The 20,051-nt window shown below is 39.8% G+C and overlaps 2 protein-coding genes across 3 annotated transcripts; both read right to left on the minus strand.

The window, feature by feature from the left end:
- Positions 1 to 3,431: 3,431 nt before the first annotated feature.
- pou4f1 (POU class 4 homeobox 1) lies at positions 3,432 to 4,978 on the minus strand. 2 transcript variants are annotated; one of them, XM_053342146.1, is made up of 3 exons: positions 4,856 to 4,978; positions 4,148 to 4,415; positions 3,432 to 4,111 (listed from the first exon to the last, which is right to left on the minus strand). In XM_053342146.1, exons 1-3 carry the CDS (start codon positions 4,976 to 4,978, stop codon positions 3,432 to 3,434), a joined length of 1,071 nt encoding a protein of 356 aa, XP_053198121.1. The 2 variants fall into 2 exon arrangements, with proteins under 2 accessions (XP_053198121.1, XP_053198046.1); XM_053342071.1 differs by having other exon boundaries at positions 3,432 to 4,415.
- A 2,411-nt stretch (positions 4,979 to 7,389) lies between these two features.
- obi1 (ORC ubiquitin ligase 1) lies at positions 7,390 to 12,679 on the minus strand. Its single transcript, XM_053342005.1, has 6 exons — positions 12,599 to 12,679; positions 12,241 to 12,376; positions 9,844 to 9,935; positions 9,260 to 9,481; positions 9,041 to 9,129; positions 7,390 to 8,758 (listed from the first exon to the last, which is right to left on the minus strand). Exons 1-6 carry the CDS (start codon positions 12,668 to 12,670, stop codon positions 7,390 to 7,392), a joined length of 1,980 nt encoding a protein of 659 aa, XP_053197980.1. The 5' UTR covers positions 12,671 to 12,679.
- Between the last annotated feature and the right edge of the window lie 7,372 nt (positions 12,680 to 20,051).

Here is a 20,051-nt window from a genome sequence, read left to right on the forward strand (position 1 = left end):
AGGGAAAGGCCCTTTCAGACCCAATAACGATAGCTTACGATCAGGGTGAAGCTGCGGCCCGTTATTGATAGAGCTTTAAGGGTTATGATATCGGTGAAGTTACTGATGAAATATCCCCCCCCCCCCCCCCTGATTAATAGAGGACTCTGTCGTAACGGGCTGACATATGGTAGGCGAGGCAGCTGGGGACGGTACCTCAGGCATCCCCTACGGCCATTAACATATTAGAGGCTATTGTGCAGGCAGACAGTCCGACTTCATCCAGAGCCCCTGTGCAGAGAGACAGCACCCCAGGGCTGTTTGATATAGGCTTTCAATAATGCATTACTCTTCAATCCGCCAACGGAGCTGTTCGTGGTGCTGAAATTATTGCCATGTGGCGAGTATGGTGCCGCGCGTGGAGTGTTGCTCCTCTATAGGTTGTGTTAGATGCGGAAACTTTAAACACATAAGATAAAAATAATGTAAAAAAGATAGATAGATAGATAGATAGATAGATAGATAGATAGATAGAGAGATAGATAGAGAGATAGATAGATAGATAGATAGATAGATAGATAGATAGATACAAGATGAGATGAGTGAAAAAAAGTGAAAAAAACATGTTGGAAAGTATTCTGGCTTTTCAGTTTTCTAATCATTACGATTATAACAAGCAGGAGTTTTTGGAAACTTGCATAATGGAAGAATAAAGCGATAATAAAACGTAATGTGGCGCAGAAAAAAACAGTAAAAGTATTGCAACGTGATCTGTAAATCGCTAAAAACTAACATTATAATTTTAAAAAGCTATTAAAAAAGCTTAGGAATGTATCTGTTTTTAACGTGAACCTATGCTAAACATTTAAAATATGACTGTTATCCATGACTATCAAGCTGGATGAAATCAGACTGAAAAATATTTTACTCACGTTAAGGAAAAGCTCACTCGTCTGTCCATGTAGCCAAAAGCTAAAGAAAAAGCAATAAGGAGCAGCTTTCTCTGCTGTTAAACAGCGGCTTCCCTCATCCGGCTGCTCCCATGAAACCCCGTAGCTGTCTGAAAATATTGCATTTTATAGCAGCAAATTGCGATTAATATTGCAATACCTGCATTTAAAAATTCCGGATTTTTTTTTTCCAACAAAAGATATCTGGCAGAGTGAAGAGACATATTTTGGAACAGGGTTAAGGGTTATACAGTGGTCATTTTGAATTAAAGAAAAAAAACGTTTCATCTTTTTTTATTTTCTGATTCTCTCTCTCTCTCTCTCTCTCTCTCTCTCTCTCTCTCTCTCTCTCTCTCTCTCTCTCTCTCTCTATAGCTGCTCTTCAGTTATTCTGACTCTGCTGTGAAACTTCATTAAATGTTGATTGTTGAGCCTGCTTCAACACTGCAAAAGGCGGTAACTCCCAGACATATGTTTAATTTATGAATTAAAGCCTACTTTACTGTAATTAATGAATCATATTTTGTGTGTGTTCAAGCATTTAACTATATAATAAATAATAATAATAAGTTTTATTTTCACAGACCCAAGGAGGACGCTTTACATACAGAAACTAAACATAAACATAAATAAATAATATATCTTTAAAAAGGTTGCTAAAACACAACATGCCTGTTACCTTGTTATTATTATTATGATTATCAAGAATAATAATAATAATGATAATCATAATAATAATAATAATAATAATAATGTATGAACCAAAACATTCACGTTAGATTACATTTTTTAAATGGCACATATATGTCGATTTGAAAATAAGGAAAAAACCAGGACGTTGATTATCTTCTGTTTTAAGGCTTGAAAAGGGCCTGTGAGCTGTGATGTTTGTCTTTTAGCAGTCCTTGACTTTGATTTGGTTTCTATAAATGCTGCTGAATTTGGGTAATTTATTTAACCATGAACTGCAGACATCCAAGTATTATTTCGATAGCTGAAACATTATGTGCAGATGTTAAAAATGTCAGAGTAAAAGATCAAATTGGGTCATTTTAAACCACACCAAACGAGCATCTCAGATTTTAAAAAAACATTTCCGTTTATGTGGAGTTGTAGACATGAAAACATATGTCAATAAACACCCAAACAGACATTTAAACCCTGAACAACAGTGGTCAATGTAGGGCCCAATCACAACCAGAAAGGCGTCGTTTTCTTTCTTCAATTTATTAGAAGATTGCTGGAACACACCTCCCCGTTGAATTTGGCTTACAGGATGAATAGTACCAATGAAAGTAAGAGGACAACAGAGGAGAAGTGGTGAGAGAGAGAGAGAGAGAGAGAGAGAGAGAGAGAGAGAGAGAGAGAGAGAGAGAGAGAGAGAGAGAGAGAGAGAGGAGACAGTGGGACATTTCCATGATGCACATGTCAGCCGCAGGTTTGTAAACATACTTGTGCACAAAAGTAAAAGATTACTTACAACAACGTTTCCGTATAACAATTAACACGACAAACAACGTGGTGATCTCAATGTGAAAACAGGCATTTAACAGTGACTTACACCATCCACAAAATAAGGTCTATCAGCAGACAGCTCTACTGTGCGCAGTGATTCTTCTTCCAATGCATAGAGTGTTTGCACTGCAAACTGAAAACACAGGAAATAGTTCTTTTTTTCATTGTAACCTCTTCTCCATGAAGCACACAATGCTTTCGTGCTCTCTGTATCGGTTTGAAACTTTTAACTGTGATGCCAATGGTGTCGATAGACCCTATAATTTATTTCCAAAAAAACACAGGAGCTCACCTCTTATAGGCCTATGTGATAAAGTGATGTTTGTATATACAAAATCATTTCGACATGACTGATCTATAAACCTAAAGGGTCCTTTGTGCAAATTTAAAATAAATATATCTATAGGTGTGACAGCCTGTAGAGGCTCAATTCCTGCCCGTGAATTTCATGCAGGCCTAAACATTTTTTTCGTCAGCCATAAGTTTGCAACTAAATTTGAGTTTATAGCAGCCTCCAAATAAGAATAAATGAACTGATGAATAAATGAACAGTTTCATGAATTATTCTATACCAACAACGACAAAAAATCAAACCAAAAAGCACAGTTCAACAATCAGTGAGGTAATTCGTAAATGGCTATACTTCAAATAATAGGCCTATCAGGAGAAAATAACTCGCTATTGAACCAAGCAAATTACCTCTGTCCACATGTTTTAAAAGGCAATGTCGACGTCGCTAAACTTTTCCCTCGTAACAACTGAGCGAAATTTTTGTGTAATCTGTTATTTGCATACTTCACATTCACCGATAACGTGAAAATAAACAAGATATATGAAGCCTCATAAAATGGGTAGCCTATCTAAAGCCCATTGTGCGCCAACGTGTAAAATCGCTGGAGACAAAAGACTGAAAATGGTGTCTTAGTGTCCCTTGGTCCCCAAATTCAGTCACACAACTTTTTGTTGTTGTTTCCTTTTGTTTGCCCATCAGTGAGCAGCGGAAAATTTCAACCTCTTCTGCTTCTGTCTTTGGTTGCAAAACCACACTCGCACCACATTTTTTTTCAGGTCCAACTTTTCAGCTATAGCTGCTATTTTCTCGGACGACGGCCGAGGCTGTACGGCGAAGTAAGCCTCCAAAGACCTCTTTTCGGGGGCCGCTATCGAGGTCCTCTTGCGTTTCTTTTCACCCCCGTTGAAAATGTCAGGTTTGCTCATTTTCTCCCTCTGGGCCCCCTCGGCCTCCTCCAGCCAGGCCTGGAGGATGGGTTTGAGCGCAATCATGTTGTTGTGGGAAAGAGTTAACGACTCGAATCGACAAATTGTACTTTGGCTCAGTGATCCCACGCCGGGAATTTTGAGATTAGCCAGTGCACCACCCACGTCCGCCTGGGTCACCCCCAGCTTGATCCTCCGCTGCTTGAAGCGCTCCGCGAAAGCCTCCAGCTCCCTTGGGTCTGTGTCCGAGTCATTGATGGAGGGCAGTCCGGTGTTAGTGAGCCCAGGGCCTCCCTGACTCCCCCCGTGATGGCCCGGTAAGAGCCCGTGGTGGGTGAGAGGCGAGTTCATACTCATAGCCTGGTGGGAGAGGTGACTCAAGCCGTGCATGTGAGAGTGCGGGTGGGCAGAGGAGGTGGAGATGAGCCCTCCGCCGCCACCTCCGCCGCCTCCACCACCTCCTCCGCCGGCCCCGTCGTGCGCACTGGACATCAGGGACAGGGACTGCGAGCCGATGTGGTCCATGATGTCCTGGGGTTCCAGGTTCTGATGATGGTGGTGATGGTGATGATGATGGTGGGCTAGCGGCACGGTGGATGTCGACGAGCATGGCACCGTGCTCATCGTGTGGTAGGTGGCGTCGGGCTTGAACGGGTGCGTCTTGCCCTGGGACACAGCGATATCCACGGCCGCCAAAGCCTCAGCCCGGGCCAGCAGGGTCTCATCCAAGCTTGCAAATATGTTACTCTGCAGCTGCAGGGGTGAAAAATAAAAGAGTGAGGAAGGGAAAATGCAGGGGTGCGAATTGGGTTGGAAAAAGAAAAGAAGAAGAAAAAAAAACAGACAAGAAAGTGAGACGGCAGAAGAAGAAGAAAAGAAAAAACATAAATAAATGTATGTCAGTCGGGACTTTTGGCGACACATTACACAGCCAAAGTATTCCTTCAGAAGCGCCAAGTCATAAAAATTAATACAAAAACAGTAAAGCCAGGCTTTGCGTGAGCATGCTTTCAAAAAGATCACAGACTATCCGAGTGATTGCCGTGGAATACATGAAAAAAACATTAAGTGCTCGTCTTGGCTGAATGTGCCTCGGAGCACCTCTTGTTATTACGCACAGACAGCTTTCAGCGCTACATGCAACCTAGGCACGAAAAAAAGGACAAAGTCGAAGTTTTTGGGGGATCATTTACCTGTGGAGTTTGTAGACAGGCTCTCCTTATAGCTTCCGAGCTGGAATGCAGGGTGGTGTACTTGTGCTCGGTCATAGAGGGATGCATGGCGAAGTGCGGCTGTTTGCTGTTCATGGACATCATCTTGGCGAGCTTCTCCAATTAAAGTGCACGGGAAGAAGGGGGGAAATCGGCTACAAAAGCTGGAAAATAGTCATAGATACACAGTGATCCTTTGCCTATCCAGTAATGATGCGGCTGTGTAGTGCGCCGAGTGCAGCCTTGAGCCCGGAGATCACAGAGATGCCTGCAGTCTCTCAGACGCACTCATCTGTCTACTGTTTCCCACTGCTGGGGATGAGAGAGGCTCTTACACCTGAGCGCCTCAGATCTCGTCAAGCCCGTGCTCGGCTGCTCTCGCGAGACACGAACTGCCAGAACAGTGAGCAGGCTGACAGATAAAAACCGCTCACAGGGCAAGCAGAAACATCTGGAGACTAGACGCCTTCGTTTTTAAGGGCTCACTCCTACACATGCAGCCACGGAAATGCACCGGTCCCATTTGCCTTCAGGCCTTATTTTTTTATTTTAGAGGCCGTAAAACATTGACTAAAGGCTGTTTATTTTAATAACCATCAATTTTAGATTGCTCTTTATCCATCTGATTTCAGGAAGGTTTTTTTTTAGTAATGTAATCTTGAGGGGGAAAGTGTCAAAAATTCTGTCAAGTTTATTAAAAGTCCAAAGTTTACTGAAAGTCCCAAAAAAAATGTCATTTAAGGGACACGTGATTGACTTGATCAGTTGTTTACATCTCTTTTTGTCCCACTGTCTCTCATCTTAACCCCTGCAAGTAATGAGACCTCCGCCTCATCATCAAAGCCCATCATCACCAGATGAGCACTAAACAAATTGATTTAATACACCAGCGTAACCTTGTACACAGTCTTTACCTAAATTAATTAATCCCAATGAATTAACACTTCATTTGTTCAAACCACAACGGTTGCCCAATTAAAATTTCATGCAGCGATTAGAGGTGTGTGAAATATACATGATATCGTTAAATTTGCATAATAAATAAGGCGCTCTCTGCTACAATGCAATTACTGTGCGTGTGAGGTTAATGTGTGCCGTTACAGGCTACAACATGCTTTTATCGGCAGCGAATTAATATTTGTTACTGTTTAATGTGATACAGAGCACCAGGAAAGCAGCACAAAAGAGCAGAATATGATTATGTGGAAAACTATAAATTGAGAAATTAACATTTTTTTAGGAATGTTTGTCCACTAAATATTAGCAAGATTATTCCCCAAGTTAAAATATCCCTTAAAAAAAGGGGCAAAATGTCAATTTTACCACAAAAATCTAAGCCTATCCAGCCTATAGTAGCCGATGTAAAATCAATTATATGATAAAATAGTCAAATAATAAAAACCATTACATAAACAAAACACAAAAGAAAACACAGTTGCATACATTGTTTCTCATTGCAGTAGAATTTTATTTCCCAACACACAACACTGTAATATTTCACTCACAACACTGTTTTTCATGATGGTCTTCAGTAAGTCTTCAGTATGGCATGTCATCTTAAAAAGTTAACAATGAGGACCACGTTTACTTAACAGCTTGAAATGACAAAAACAGGCAACTAGACTGAATATTTGATCAATGTCTCAGCACAAAAGAGAAATGCACCACAGTGTTTGTTCTACAGCACAGACAGATATCAGTTTTGTTTTAAGCAAAGCTTTAAAAAAATCTATTTAACAGCCACAAAAACACTATCTGACAAAACTATCACATGTTGTCTGTACATAAAATAACAGACCAAATACCAACAGCAGACCATACGTTACAACTTAAACATTGCATTTCATTCATTTATTCTGAAGCAACATATTAAGGTAAAGGACTTGCCTGATGATTTTCTACATGTTATTATTATTATCGACAAATCTCATGTACAGAGCCAATCCAACAAGTACTGTGTAAGTGTTATGTGTGTATCCAAAGCTTGATTTATCTTATTCATCCATGCCATAGACCTCCGAAGTTTTAAATACTCGTCAATAAGCCACACTGTTGCTCTGGGTGACTGTCTTTTGCTATAAAGAGTATGGAGATATCTTTTCTTTTTTTTTAAGAAATGGCTCAAAAGACTAATAACACATTTTTCAGTGTATAGCTCTGTGCATTTTCCATTTACAGAGCTTTGCTAGCTTGTTGTGTTACACATCACAAACTCTGACTTTGTACTGGAGTCATTTACTTACTAAACCAACTGCTGTGGCCATAACCTCCATAAAGAAGGAAAAGGTGAAGTGTTTTTAATAGTTTTTGGTCAATGGCACAGAGGAATGTTAGGATTTGGATATACACACTTGTAAGTAGGATCAATTCATTGTTGGTTTGGCTCTGCACATGAGATTTGAAACATATTTGGAATTGTCAACCATATCCTATAATTGTGTGGATGTGGAGACTGACCAAAACACATTTCAGCTCGTAGTGCGAAGAGAACACCCGGGTTCAGTTTGTACTACCTTCTACATGAGCTTGGAAAGTTTTGTGGGACTGCTTGTATTAAAGGGACTGTGTGACTTTCTCTTGATAGGCTGGCCAATGCTCAGTGTGTGCCTGTCTCTTGTGTTCACAGGTTTACTGGTGCTGCTGGAGGAAGAGGAATAAGAGGAGGAGGGGGGGTTTACATGATCATGGTGTTGGCCAGCTGGACTGAGAGAGCCAGAGGGACCAGCCTTATTCTCTTCCACTGAATCAAACAGCAAATCAAAAGACAGTTCTTCGGTCTGAGAGGCCTCTTCATGCTCTGCACAGCCAGGGACACTGCTCTCCCCTCCGGAAACCAGTGGAGAAAAACTTTCTTCTGCACCGCCTTTTGAAGCCTCTTTACTATTCACGGTGCCGTCCACGAGGTCACGTGATGAGCTGTCGCATTCTGTCACACGCTTGCGGTCGCTGCTTGTCGAGACTTCGGCACAGGTTTGTAGTTCTGGGACGAGAGTGTTGTCCAAGTCTGTAGGAGGGGAGGATGCTAGGGAGAGGTGAGACCCCCGGCTACTGGAACTCTCTCCATCCAGCATCATGGAGTCCAACTCGGAGATTTTATCTAGGTAAGCGGCATCCATGGAGGCTTCACTGGAAAACTCGAAGCTATCGGGCTCCACTAAAACACTGGTGGATGTGGATCCTTTCACCAAGCTGTCTTTACTTGCACCTGGACAGGATTGGTCATTAGATTTAGATCTCTGCCAAGCACCCCAAAAGACAGACTTTGAGGGCTCCACATCAGTATTTGATGGCAAGCCTTTTGGGAATTTGTCGAGGCTACCACATTGGTTGTCTGTGGCGCTACTACTCTTACTAGGACTAGGAAGTTCTTCAAAAGTAAGTCTCCTAAGATAAGACGCAGGTTTAAATGCAACTTTCTTCTCACGGATGCCGGGGCTTTTCAGTGTCAGGGATTGAAAGGCACTGGATGGAGTGGAGGGTGAAAAGTCAGAGGAGGTGCTACACAACTCCTCTCCTTTCTGGTTTGCAGTAACATTCTTATTCAGCTCCTTGTCGTCTGCAGATGGCATAAACATCAAACTGTGATTTCTAGAAAATGTTCGACATTCTGCCTCTGGATTGCTGCAGATCGACCCCCTCTCATTATCGCTCAAGCTCCTTATCATCATGCTGACTTTCTGTTGCTGGGTGAGAGTTTCTGACCTGGCCTTGCTATTCCCACAAGTCTCCTGCATCTCAAGAGATCTCTTTTCAGACTTTCTGGTTTGAGATTCAAGGTCTTCAATGTACTGGTCACTGCGCTCCAGAGCCTTCTTCAAGTGGTCCACCTCACGTTCGTACTGCTGGATTTTTGCTTCCAGTGCTGCTACTGTATATCGACCAAACCTGGGGAAAGTTCATTTTGTCTTTAAATATATATATGTACAATGCGAGCAGGGAAAAACAATAACTTTTTTTTTTTTTTTAATACATTCACAGACCCTGTATTTATTTGTGTGACCCTTTTTTTATTTGCCCAACGAAATGTAACTCAAGTTGATTGTTTAAAATAAAGTAAAACTGAGATATAAATAAAACAGTTAACTTTGTCTTTTAGAATATCAATTTAGATGTGCTCTGTAAATAAGAAACTGATTCATGTGTCATAAACACCACAAAGATACTTACTTCTGAGGAGATCTGCTCGTCACCTCCGCTTTCAGTCTCATATTCTCTTGTACAAGGTCGACATTTTGAGACCGCAATGCTTTATTTGCCTGAGGATGGGACAGTAACACATTTGTGACATGACGGATTAGCACTGAAACCGCTCAGACATACGCTACACAGAAAGATGCATCAATGAAGCTCATCTTTATCAGTGTCTCTACTGAGAAATGGTAATACCTCCTTAAGCTTGTCCATGTCCTGCTTTACTTTATCACAAACATCTGTTGCAGCTCGCAGCTTGTTTGTCCATTCTTCCAGGACATAGGGGTCGACTGTTTTGTTGTCTGTTTGCACTGAATCAGTACTGCAGGGATCCAAAGCAGTCTTCAGGTGTGACTCCAAATTTAGATTTTTTGTTTTAAGCTCCTCGTTTTCTCTGAGGAGTCCTTCAATTTCTTCCTGTTAGAGAGAAATCATATGAAACTGTGAACAAGGTGAAGAAAGAAAAACTGGTTAAACAATGACTCAGAGCTCTTGGCTTGTCTGTGTGCTGGGGAAAGGTACGTTACAACAAAAACAGGTGTTCTCTCTCAGTATTTCTTCCTGTTCCAAGTCAATAACTGTTGTAAATGCCAAGTGTTAAGACGACCAATTAACCGCTCTACCAAAAACCAAAGCTGTATCAACGATGAACTGTTAAACTCTGTTGATTCAGCCAATGCTAACATTTTGTGTTGCTAAATCCCATAAAGAGTCTGTTTAAGAGGATTGCTTGTTCTTGCTTTTGAATTTACTGCGACAATGGCATGAGGGACTCATACCTCATACTCCCGTAGAAGCAGTTCTCCTCTGGTTTTTCGGAGACATTTCCTTGTGGAGGGGCTGTCACTGTGATCACTCTCATTTGTGCCTCCTGTAACAGAATATATGAGTCCAAAAGCATACAGATTAGATACCAAACACATATTATGTATAATGTAGTAACTTACAATATGAAACAGGATTTTACAACTCTGGGAAGATATCTCTTTTCTTTTATCTCTCTTGTAAATCGATCAACCAGGTAAACTGTAGAATTACCATTCACATAAAAAAGTGCAAATATTGGTCTAAATACAGACTTATATATTATTATCCAGCTGCTACCCAATAACTAGGCTTTACACTGTCAGGATTTTAGGGGCCGATCACCGATCAGTGAGTTTAAATAAACCGATCACCGCTCCGATCACGTCTCTTTTGTCCACGCTTTGTTTCTTAAACTCGGCATGCTCCTCCTCGTGTTCCTTATCCAGGTACATTTGTGGTGTTGAAACATTTTGCAGATCCTTCCCCACGAGGTACTTTAGTGTTGCTCAGATTGCAAATAGCTTGTGTTTTATCTGCCGACACCACCGGCATGTTTGTTTGAATCCGACAGCTCATGACTCAAAAAACTTTATTGTCCGTCCCATCGTGACAGGGCTCAAAACTAGCTGTTGGATTCAAACAAACATGTCGGTGTGGAAGTTCTTCAGAGTAAATGAGACAGATAAAACACAAGCCATCTGCAATCTATGCAACGGGAGCATCTGCAAAAAGTTTCAACATGACGACATTGATTGGATCGGCGAATTAAGACATTACAGTCGATCTCACAAATTGCATAAAATGCAAAATATCGGCAGATCCGATATAGCTGATCAGATCGGCGTAAAGCCTACCAATAACACGTAAAATGAAAGGAAAATTATAAGAAGTGGGGGTGTTACCCACTTGCAGACTACTGTGTTGGATTTTTTGTGTGAAAACAAAGTCTTTAAATCTTTTAAAATGTGTAACTATTCCTTTGAAGTAAAACTTTGGATAATACTGTTTACATATCACCGACTGCTGGATGACAGGATTGAGATCACATTAATCTTACATCTTTATAGGAGGATAGCCTTCAATATATCAAAGACTCACCTGGATTTCTATGTGTATCATTCTTAATTTGTTTTTAATCAGACAAAGTGATGCATTACAGCAAGTTCAAGTTACAGAGAAAAGCAAAGTGCAGCAATAGTTTTTAAAACTCTGCTACAGGTTTTGCAATAAATATTGTATTGCATAGCTCAAAGCATTCAGAGTCCCTTTAGCCAGGAGTTCCATGTTTGCATGTTAGTGAGGAATGTTTTTGGTCAGTTTGCAAGGAGATCAAATGTGATGAGGCCAAACACCCCTTAAGCAGGAAACTTAATTAGGATGATTGAGATTTTAAAAAACTAAAAAACAATCATCATCATCATAAAATGCAGTATGGAGGAACAAAACTCTACATGCATGAAAGCAAACATGCATTTTAACATCACTTCCTAAATATCTCACTAACGTCCTCCTGTCTCTGCCATTTCTGATGACATTTCTCACCAAGTCCCAGGAGTGGAGGACCCAAGTGTGACACAAAAGGTTTCTCCCACACCAAAAGTGTCTTCAACTAAAACAACTTGTAAAACTGCACCTTGGTAAATACTTTTTTTGGTATCTGATAAAGTAGCCTGGCTCCCCACTTTATTAAAGACCTGTTTGATTTGGTGGATCAAGAAACACACTTCTATTGGTCTCAGATAAATGAATCTCAGAGTTATGTTTATAATGCTACAGGGACAATGTTAATCACAAGTTTGTGATATGCATGTATAAGTCATACTCCAAACTGCATGCACAGCTTACCAAAGTGCTAAGTCCAAAAAGACTGTGCTATCTATTTCCAAAAGACATTCCTGTTGCATTTTCCTTCTGACTACATTTAAGTAAAGTATTCATCTCTATCTATCAAAGAGCCACATTGGCATTGAAACAGAGCTTTTCTGACTGCAGTAGTGTGTCACTTGAGAGAAAAATATGGTAATATCAATCATAATCCAATAACAGTGTATTTTGATTGTTACTTAAAACACATGCTGAGGTTGCATCAGATGTACTGAAATTACCCTGGAAACAAACACGGTACTTGTCTGACTCAACATAGCTTAACCGAATATCAAATGTGAGTTTTTCAATTAATAGAAACTTCACAGTGATCACATGTCACTTAAGGAACAACTGGTAAAACACACATTACATCCACATGAACACACAACACAAGCAGACTTATTTTAGCATGTGACGATGACTCAAACCTGAGAAGCTGCAGGTAGATTAAGCCTCACATTTACCTATTGGGTTGTGTGTCTGAATGGAGCGAACTTACTCACCGATGATTGCTCTGCAGGGGCTCTCTGCCGTGATGGGCACTCTGCAAGTGGGACACTGGCTAGCTTTCTTTAACCACATCTCCATGCAGCATGAACAGAACACGTGGTGGTTTCCACAAATGACCGGCTGCTTGACCTGAGGTACACAGACAAAACATGCAAATTATTCTATAGTTAACCTTGGTTATAACGTGCACTAAAGCCAACAAAACTTCATTTATCCAACGTAAGCTGCGAGAACTTGTTGTTACGTTGAACATGTACGTTAACGTTGCTAGGCAGCGGGTTATATCGTCTCACGTCATTTTTGTTTAACACTAACGGTGGAAGTTTTGAAAAAAAATAGAGCGGCAGTTACCTTTCCGAGACATATCTGGCACGATATCGGCAAGGTCAGAGAAAGCGTCGATGTCTGAAAGTTGAGAGCCATGTTTCAAAGAAATACAAAGCACATACATACATACAACATACAGCACACAAAAAAACACACACACATACACTTCCCCTGGGGAGGTACAAATTTCCCACCCGTATCCGCAGCGCGCCGAAGACTCAAAAACTACGGAAAGTCAAAAAGGCCCAAAAAGTCAAAACGGCGTTCGCGAAAAAAAAAAAACCCCAAAACAATATAGTAACATTCATCTGTTAGTGAGCCTTACACCAGTGCTTAAAGGAAATTATAAAAAAAAGATTTTAGAGTTATCTCTGCTATACAAAAAGGTAAGTCAATTTTTAGGGAACACAAGAACTCCAAAGTAGGCTGTCAGACACATATCTCAGCTACTTCATCAAGTTGTAACGCTGGCGTTTTTGTACACAGACATGGGGCATCATAGCATATGACTCACTACTCATTAGGGGCTGTCACCATCTACCGGATTAAGCTAATGTAAGTGCAACATTTACCGTCCTATTAGCTTTGTAAATTAATGGCTTCTACCAACAATATCTGCAGTTTGCATGCTAGGTGTTGGAAATGGGGTTAATAAGAGCAGAAATAGTATCCTGACCAAACGAATCAGCTAAAAGTGCCTCAGAAGCTCTGCAGTGCAATAACTCTGTGGGTTCATCACTTTTATACAGTCTATGGTTCATCACTACATGCCAGCAATCCCATCACCTTATATCAGCCTACTATTTTATTGTTATATATTGATTCTGGGACTGCAAATACAAAGCGTGAATTTGTTTAGCCTAAGAGGAAATAACAAAACAATCAATGCTCAGTATTAACAAATGTAAAAGGTGTAATACACCTCTTAACAAAACTTTGTAGTTGGCTTACTCCCACTTTTCCTATTAAATTAAGTCAAAAATGAGAACGTGGGAGATTTGAGGAGTAAACTTACTTCAATTTGATTGCAAAAATAAACAGGTTAGAATACATTTTGAATCATTAAGAATCAGCACAAATGTTTAGCTACTCAATGACACTTGCACAAATACATAAGAAAATGTGTCACTTTATATTTAAAGCTGAAAAATTAACAGGCTTAAAAACATTATTGGATTCAGCATTTATAATGTGTTTTAAGACACATTAGCATGTCTTTTTGCAAGTGTCTGTGAGCATATATTTTATAATGACACACCAGTGGCTATAAACAGTGGCTTTACCAGCATTTCTGGATTTTCAGTATCTTGAAGGTGCTAAGAATTTGACATGAAGTTACCTCTCTCAGATGTGTTTTCATTTTCACGTTCCAGCACTTTCACATACTAATATCAACCATCAATGAGTGTGCTGTCTTGTGGGCCACATTCAGCACATATAAAGTGTGGATGCTTGAGATTATCTTTATGAACACCAAACATATTAAAGAAGCGCATATGAACTTTTGCTCCTTGGACAGATTTTATGCTATAATTAACATGAAAGAGGGGCATGGTACTCTGAAAGTTGTACATCACACTATATCATATGCATTTTCCAGTATGCACATGGAGATGCTTAAAATGGGGTGTGATTTGCATAAGAACAATACACTGGAAAATAAATGTTAAAACTGAAACTGAAATAGCTGGTCCTAAAAAGAGTTTTCAAAGGTTTAATATTCAACTTGCAGATAAGGCAGCGTACACATACTTTCTATTTGGGTTAAAATTAGCATGTAAACAAATATTCCTCGAGTAACTTCTATTTATTATTTACACAGTAAGAATTATGGCAAAACTCAGAAATAGAAATAGTTTTCTATAGGTTAATGTGCTCCCAATAACAACTACTGTAACAATGTCCTAACATAATGAGGTTTTGTTTTTCATATTCGTTGTTTTGTAACAATGACACATTTATAAAATGAATCATAAATAAATTAGTTTGAATGAAATATCAAAAAGAAAAGCTCTTCATCAAAACATGACAATTTCTTACTTTTGATGGCAACGGCTTATATTTTGCAAACCTTTGTCTCCAGCAAATTTATAAATAATGATACAGAGTGATAATATTAGCATAATTTCTGCTACAAATGACGTCTCAAGCACAGTTTACCCCTCGAGAGCCATTACTCAAACCAACATGTCCTGCACTTCATTGTATCTCAAACCAGGACATCTTCTCAGAATCTAATATGATTACAATTGACTGACTACAAAATAAGCTTGTATACTCATCCCATATAAAAGTCGTTGTTTGGCTGTTCACCGCAATATTAAATAGATCACAAGCCACCATGTGTTGTCACTCATTTGTCATTGCACCATTTGATTATGGGAATTTCTGCAGTAATCATTAATAAGTTTAAGACAAAGTAAGTTAAATGTTGTATCAGTTGAAGTTATTCTGATTTTATACTTTACCTTCACCAAATAATAATTGATTAAAGCATAAACTGAGTTTGAAACACCATATAAACATATTTAATCAAGGAAATATTCAGACATGTACAGATATTTTTAGTAACCGTTGGACCAAAAAAAAAAAATCTGGATGTATTTGCCATCTTACAAGCTTTTATTCAAGCCAATATTTGTCTCAATCTCACAAATGACTTCAAAGAGCACCTGACACACAAGATGCTGTCAGACACACTTTCTGCTGTGCCACAAAATACCTTCAAATTGTAACTGAAGTGGTTCATGAATTCGTTACTGGTAAACTCTAGAATAACCAATAACTAACTGAAATGCAAAAAATACCCATTTTCAAAAGGTCCCATTGTCCCTCACAGATTGCATTGCTTTGCAACAGGCTAGTCATTAATTGGTGACAGTCAATTAATCACAGCTGGTAACAGACGGCTGCATCTATTGATCTTGTCTGAGCACTTATTTTTCATCCTTAAATGACACCGATTGCCAGATTTGACCAGCATGTGTAATGGACAGTGAAGAACCAATGACCCGAGTGTCAGTCTTACCCCTGGTCAGGATCTCGATCCCCTCCCCCATCTCTGGCAAATAGCATCTTTACCATTTAGCTTGGAAAGGTTTAGACTGCCCTAAGAGCACAGCAGCGAAACAGTGCGCTCTGGTGCTCAGATGACCTTTTCTGTTTAAGGCTTAATCTCTGACAAATGCTTGCTTTAATTAGCCTGATACCCCCTGCTTAGACTGCCACCCCACCCAGCTCCTCTCTCCCCCTCTCTCTCTTACTCTACTCTTCCCTCTCTTCCCTTCACTCCCTTACGGGAATTCTCAAACACACATCAATGTCATATAGATAGGACTGATTTGACACCCAGGTAGCCAGAGGTGGGACAAAATGTGAGAAATCTGCTTTAAGGGAATGCTAAGTCAAGTATGATGTTCAAAAGAAACGGTATATAAATATAATAGAGGAAAATGTCACGTCAAGTTTCACATTATTGGAATTACACAATATCACTCAAAAAGGTGAACACCAGTCTAGTTTGAACGTTGATAACCCTTCAACAGTCAACATGCACCAGGAGATACATACATAAACAACTCCTATGAAATGCCTGTTTAAGGGTTAAAACAGACAGTATAAAATATTACATCTGTTTTTCAGCAATGAAGCTCCAGATAATGATTACCCATCAGTGTGTTTTAAAGTGTGACAAAAAACAGCAAAGCACAGAGAAAGAAGTAATGATGAGGAGGACATCATAGTATAAAGATTAGCCAGTTCACATTAGGAGGTTTAAGATAACATGCAACCTGCAGGCCTCATCTATTGATTAGCCATTATCAGAGACTGTAGAGTATAGCAAAGTGTGTGTGTATGTATGTGTGTGTGTGTGTGTGTGTGAATTCAAGAGAATAACAAAAAATATACTATAAAGTATACTTTATATACATTTGAAAGTGTCAATAAGTAATTTTCATTTTAATATAACATGCTATCATTTACTGAGTAACGACTTAAATAGAGAATTTATATACTATTTGAAAATAAATAATGAAATGTATATTGTATAAGATGTCATAAAGCAAAAAGAAAAAAAGTGTCCTGCAAAGTTCTGAACATTAAAATTAAATTGGGCAAATATTGCTGATCACTTTCTCAACACCACTGAAATTAAAACCTCGTCAAGCCTGAGCTTCACCCAGAGACTGCAGCGGATCCTGCATCCCTCCCACTGCAGTAGCAAACACAAGTAAAATAGATGCATGGCTACAAATCCCTGTTTTATTGGAAAGGGGCCTAATTATTAGGATGTAAGTCAGGCTGTGACTGGAGGGCCGTCTCCTTGATGCGGGCCTGGTTTATATTTATCCCCTCCTCTGCAGCTGCAGCAGCAGTGCCACCATCACTACCAGCAGTGTGTGCCGCTTTTATTACATCGCCCACAGGCAGGTTCAGCCCTGTCACAGTCACACACACACACACACACACACACACACACACACACACAAACACACTCTCGCTCTCTCTCTCTCTCTCTCACACACACACACACATCCACACAGCCTGCAGGTCTCGCAGCCAGTTGAGTCCCCTCCGCAGCAGAGTTACCCCACATCCCCATGCAGCCCCACATGGGCCCTTGGGACAGTGGAGGGAGGGAGTGGGTATTATGGTAATACTATACCCTGCTGCTCCCTTCCCCTCTCCTGCAGCACAGCTGGGAAAGGACCATCATTACAAGTATTGTAGCAATCTGTTTAAGAGGGACACATTGGAGAGGTTGGGTGACAGAGAGAGGATGAGTGCTGCATACATAGATCACATAAAATATGATTAAAATGTGTGTGAGGGGACCAGGAATAAAATGCAAAACTTGTTATGAACACCTTATATCAAGTCTACTGTCAAAATGGCCAGCTGTAAATCTCTATTTTCCCCTCTTTACTTTTTTATTTTATTAAAGGTTTCTTATGTTGAGCTGGTCATATCTCAAGATAGGGGCCTGTGGCACATAAGAAATAAATAGGACATAAAGTACTTGAATCTCTAATGCCTCATATAGCTTTACCAATCCATATTGTAGTGTGTCATGAGCTGGAAATCCATTAGAAAGTGACAGAAATCAAATAGCCTTGCAATAGTGCAACTGTGCTGCTCTTATCGTCAAATTACCCTGATTTCATGCAAAAATTCTCCAGACAATTATATTTAGACAGAAATGAAATCCAGGAGATGTATCACTTGAGTGTTTATGGTAATTGATAATAAAAAAAAGCTATGATGTTCACATGAACACATATCTAAATGCTCCTTTAAACACCTGTTTTGCAATAGATTAATGATTATGGATCAACAAAGTCAGATTCTTGTAGCTTTAACAGGTCGGTCAATCACTCACTGTCAGATTAGACTGCTCAGAGCTATCCGTCTACATGTCTTGTTTTGGAGCAAAAGAGCAGGCCGTGATTCATCCTCAGACTCGATCATCCTCGCAGTATTTTTAGGAAACAGAGATATCCATTACATCCCTTTTTTCTCTCCCTGCGCCCTCCTTCTCTTTCTATTTTCAGCACTGTTTTGAACAGAAAGTTCGATTGATAAAGCACAGAATCTATAACTGTATGCACAGAGGTGAAGGGTTATTGAATAGTCCAAAGATGAACTATTAAAAATGCATATTATCTCATTATTCCTGCTGCCAAATAACTGGAAACTATATATGCCACAAGACAGAGAATGATTCTCTTTTTCTTTTCTTGGCCTGACAGAGGGCATGTGAAAAAGAGAGGGAGGGAGCAGAGAGGTCTTTTCAGAGGTCTGCTCCACTGCACTAATGTCCCTGAAACCTGAACCCTTATTGGATCTGAAGGGCATTATAAGACAGGCATCCTCCACTCTTGTTTAAAGGTGAGGATTAAAGGTGAGTGTATTACTAACCATCCTAACAGCATCAGTGTGTTGGTTAAAAAAAACAAAAAACAAAACACTTTAATATCTGTACAGTGATTTTTTCATTTTTTTATAAAAACAACTACTAAAAGTGAGCAGGTGAAACAATGTCCAACAAAGACATTTGTCAGCACCCACCCCCAGCACCCCCAACTCCTCACCCTCACCACACACACACGCACACACACTCACCAGGAGGCCTTATTAATTATTTGTAGCCACTTGACTTCATATTGTGCTGCCAGTGGCTTGGTCAAAGATTATAATTACCACTTCCCTGTTTGTATCATTTTCCATCTCCTGTGCTTTTAGTGCAGTATTACTTGGCTTGTCCCTCTCTCTCCCTCTCTTTCTCCCTCTCCCCCGTATACACAAGACCAAAAGTGCAGGCACATCATTTATTGATAAGACAAAAAGAATGTAATGAAATTATCAATGTTCTTGAATTAATTATGAACATGATTAAGAAAGCTAAAATCTCAGGAGCCGGTCTCTCATTACCCATTCACTCTTAGGGATTGCTTTCATTCAGGGAAGGAGAGGCGAAAAAGCCTTCCAGCAGAGCCCACTCCGGTTCAGCCCTTCTCCCTGTGTGCCTGTCCCCTTGTCTCCGCTGCCGGGACTGATTGACCAACCCTCCGACAGACCGGCCGTCAGCACGCCCGGACGGCTCTCTCGCACCCATGCTTGTTACTGTGATGTCGCCAAGCACTGCCAGCTGCCTTGTGGCCTCTGACGTTTGCGTGGAAAAAGAGAGGATGTGCTCAACCTCCATCTTCTACATCTGCGTTCAGGCTCTGGGGTCTTGACCCTCCTAAAAAAAGAAATGTTCAAGGTAAGTGAAACTTCTCTGACTTCTTATTAAGCTTAAACTGTCTTGTGTAAAACTGTAAAACTGCTGTAATTGTCATGGAAAATGATTTTTAATTTGTTAACTGCAAGAAAAAAAATAGTTCCACTTTTATTTCACTACATTAAAATATTATTTTGGTCAAAAGGTAAACTCAAAAGTAATACTGATATTCTCTGTAGTATCACCAGAGGGATGTCAACTATTGCTCGATAAGAAAAAACTATTTCATACGACATTCTGGTCAGAATAAAATAGGATCTTTTTCTGATATAATCCTTTTGTTGGTTTACATTCACTGTTATTTTCCCACTTGCAATGATTAACTCTAGTTCAGTCATTTGTGAAATAACTTGTGGAATTCATATAAGTGGATTTATCCCACCTGCATCACAGGGAATCTACTTTTGAATTACTTTGAATAATTATTGAGTGATGGGAATGATTGGAAAAAATGCTTAATCATTGCTTTATGTCAGCCCCCAAAATGTCGCACTCTAATTAACATTTGACATTTAAAATACAATATTTTAAACAATATAAAAATAACATGCAGCTCCAGACATTCATATTCATGGCATGTCTTCTGATGTCTGTGATTTTGTTTGACGAATCTCTGCTGAAAATGTTACCTCTGAAAAATACGTGTTACGCCCATTTTTGTAGCATGCAACGTCATTTTAATGTGATAGCAGC

The sequence above is a fragment of the Scomber japonicus genome, chromosome 1 (assembly GCF_027409825.1).
Source record: "Scomber japonicus isolate fScoJap1 chromosome 1, fScoJap1.pri, whole genome shotgun sequence".
NCBI classification, from domain to species: Eukaryota; Metazoa; Chordata; class Actinopteri; order Scombriformes; family Scombridae; genus Scomber; species Scomber japonicus.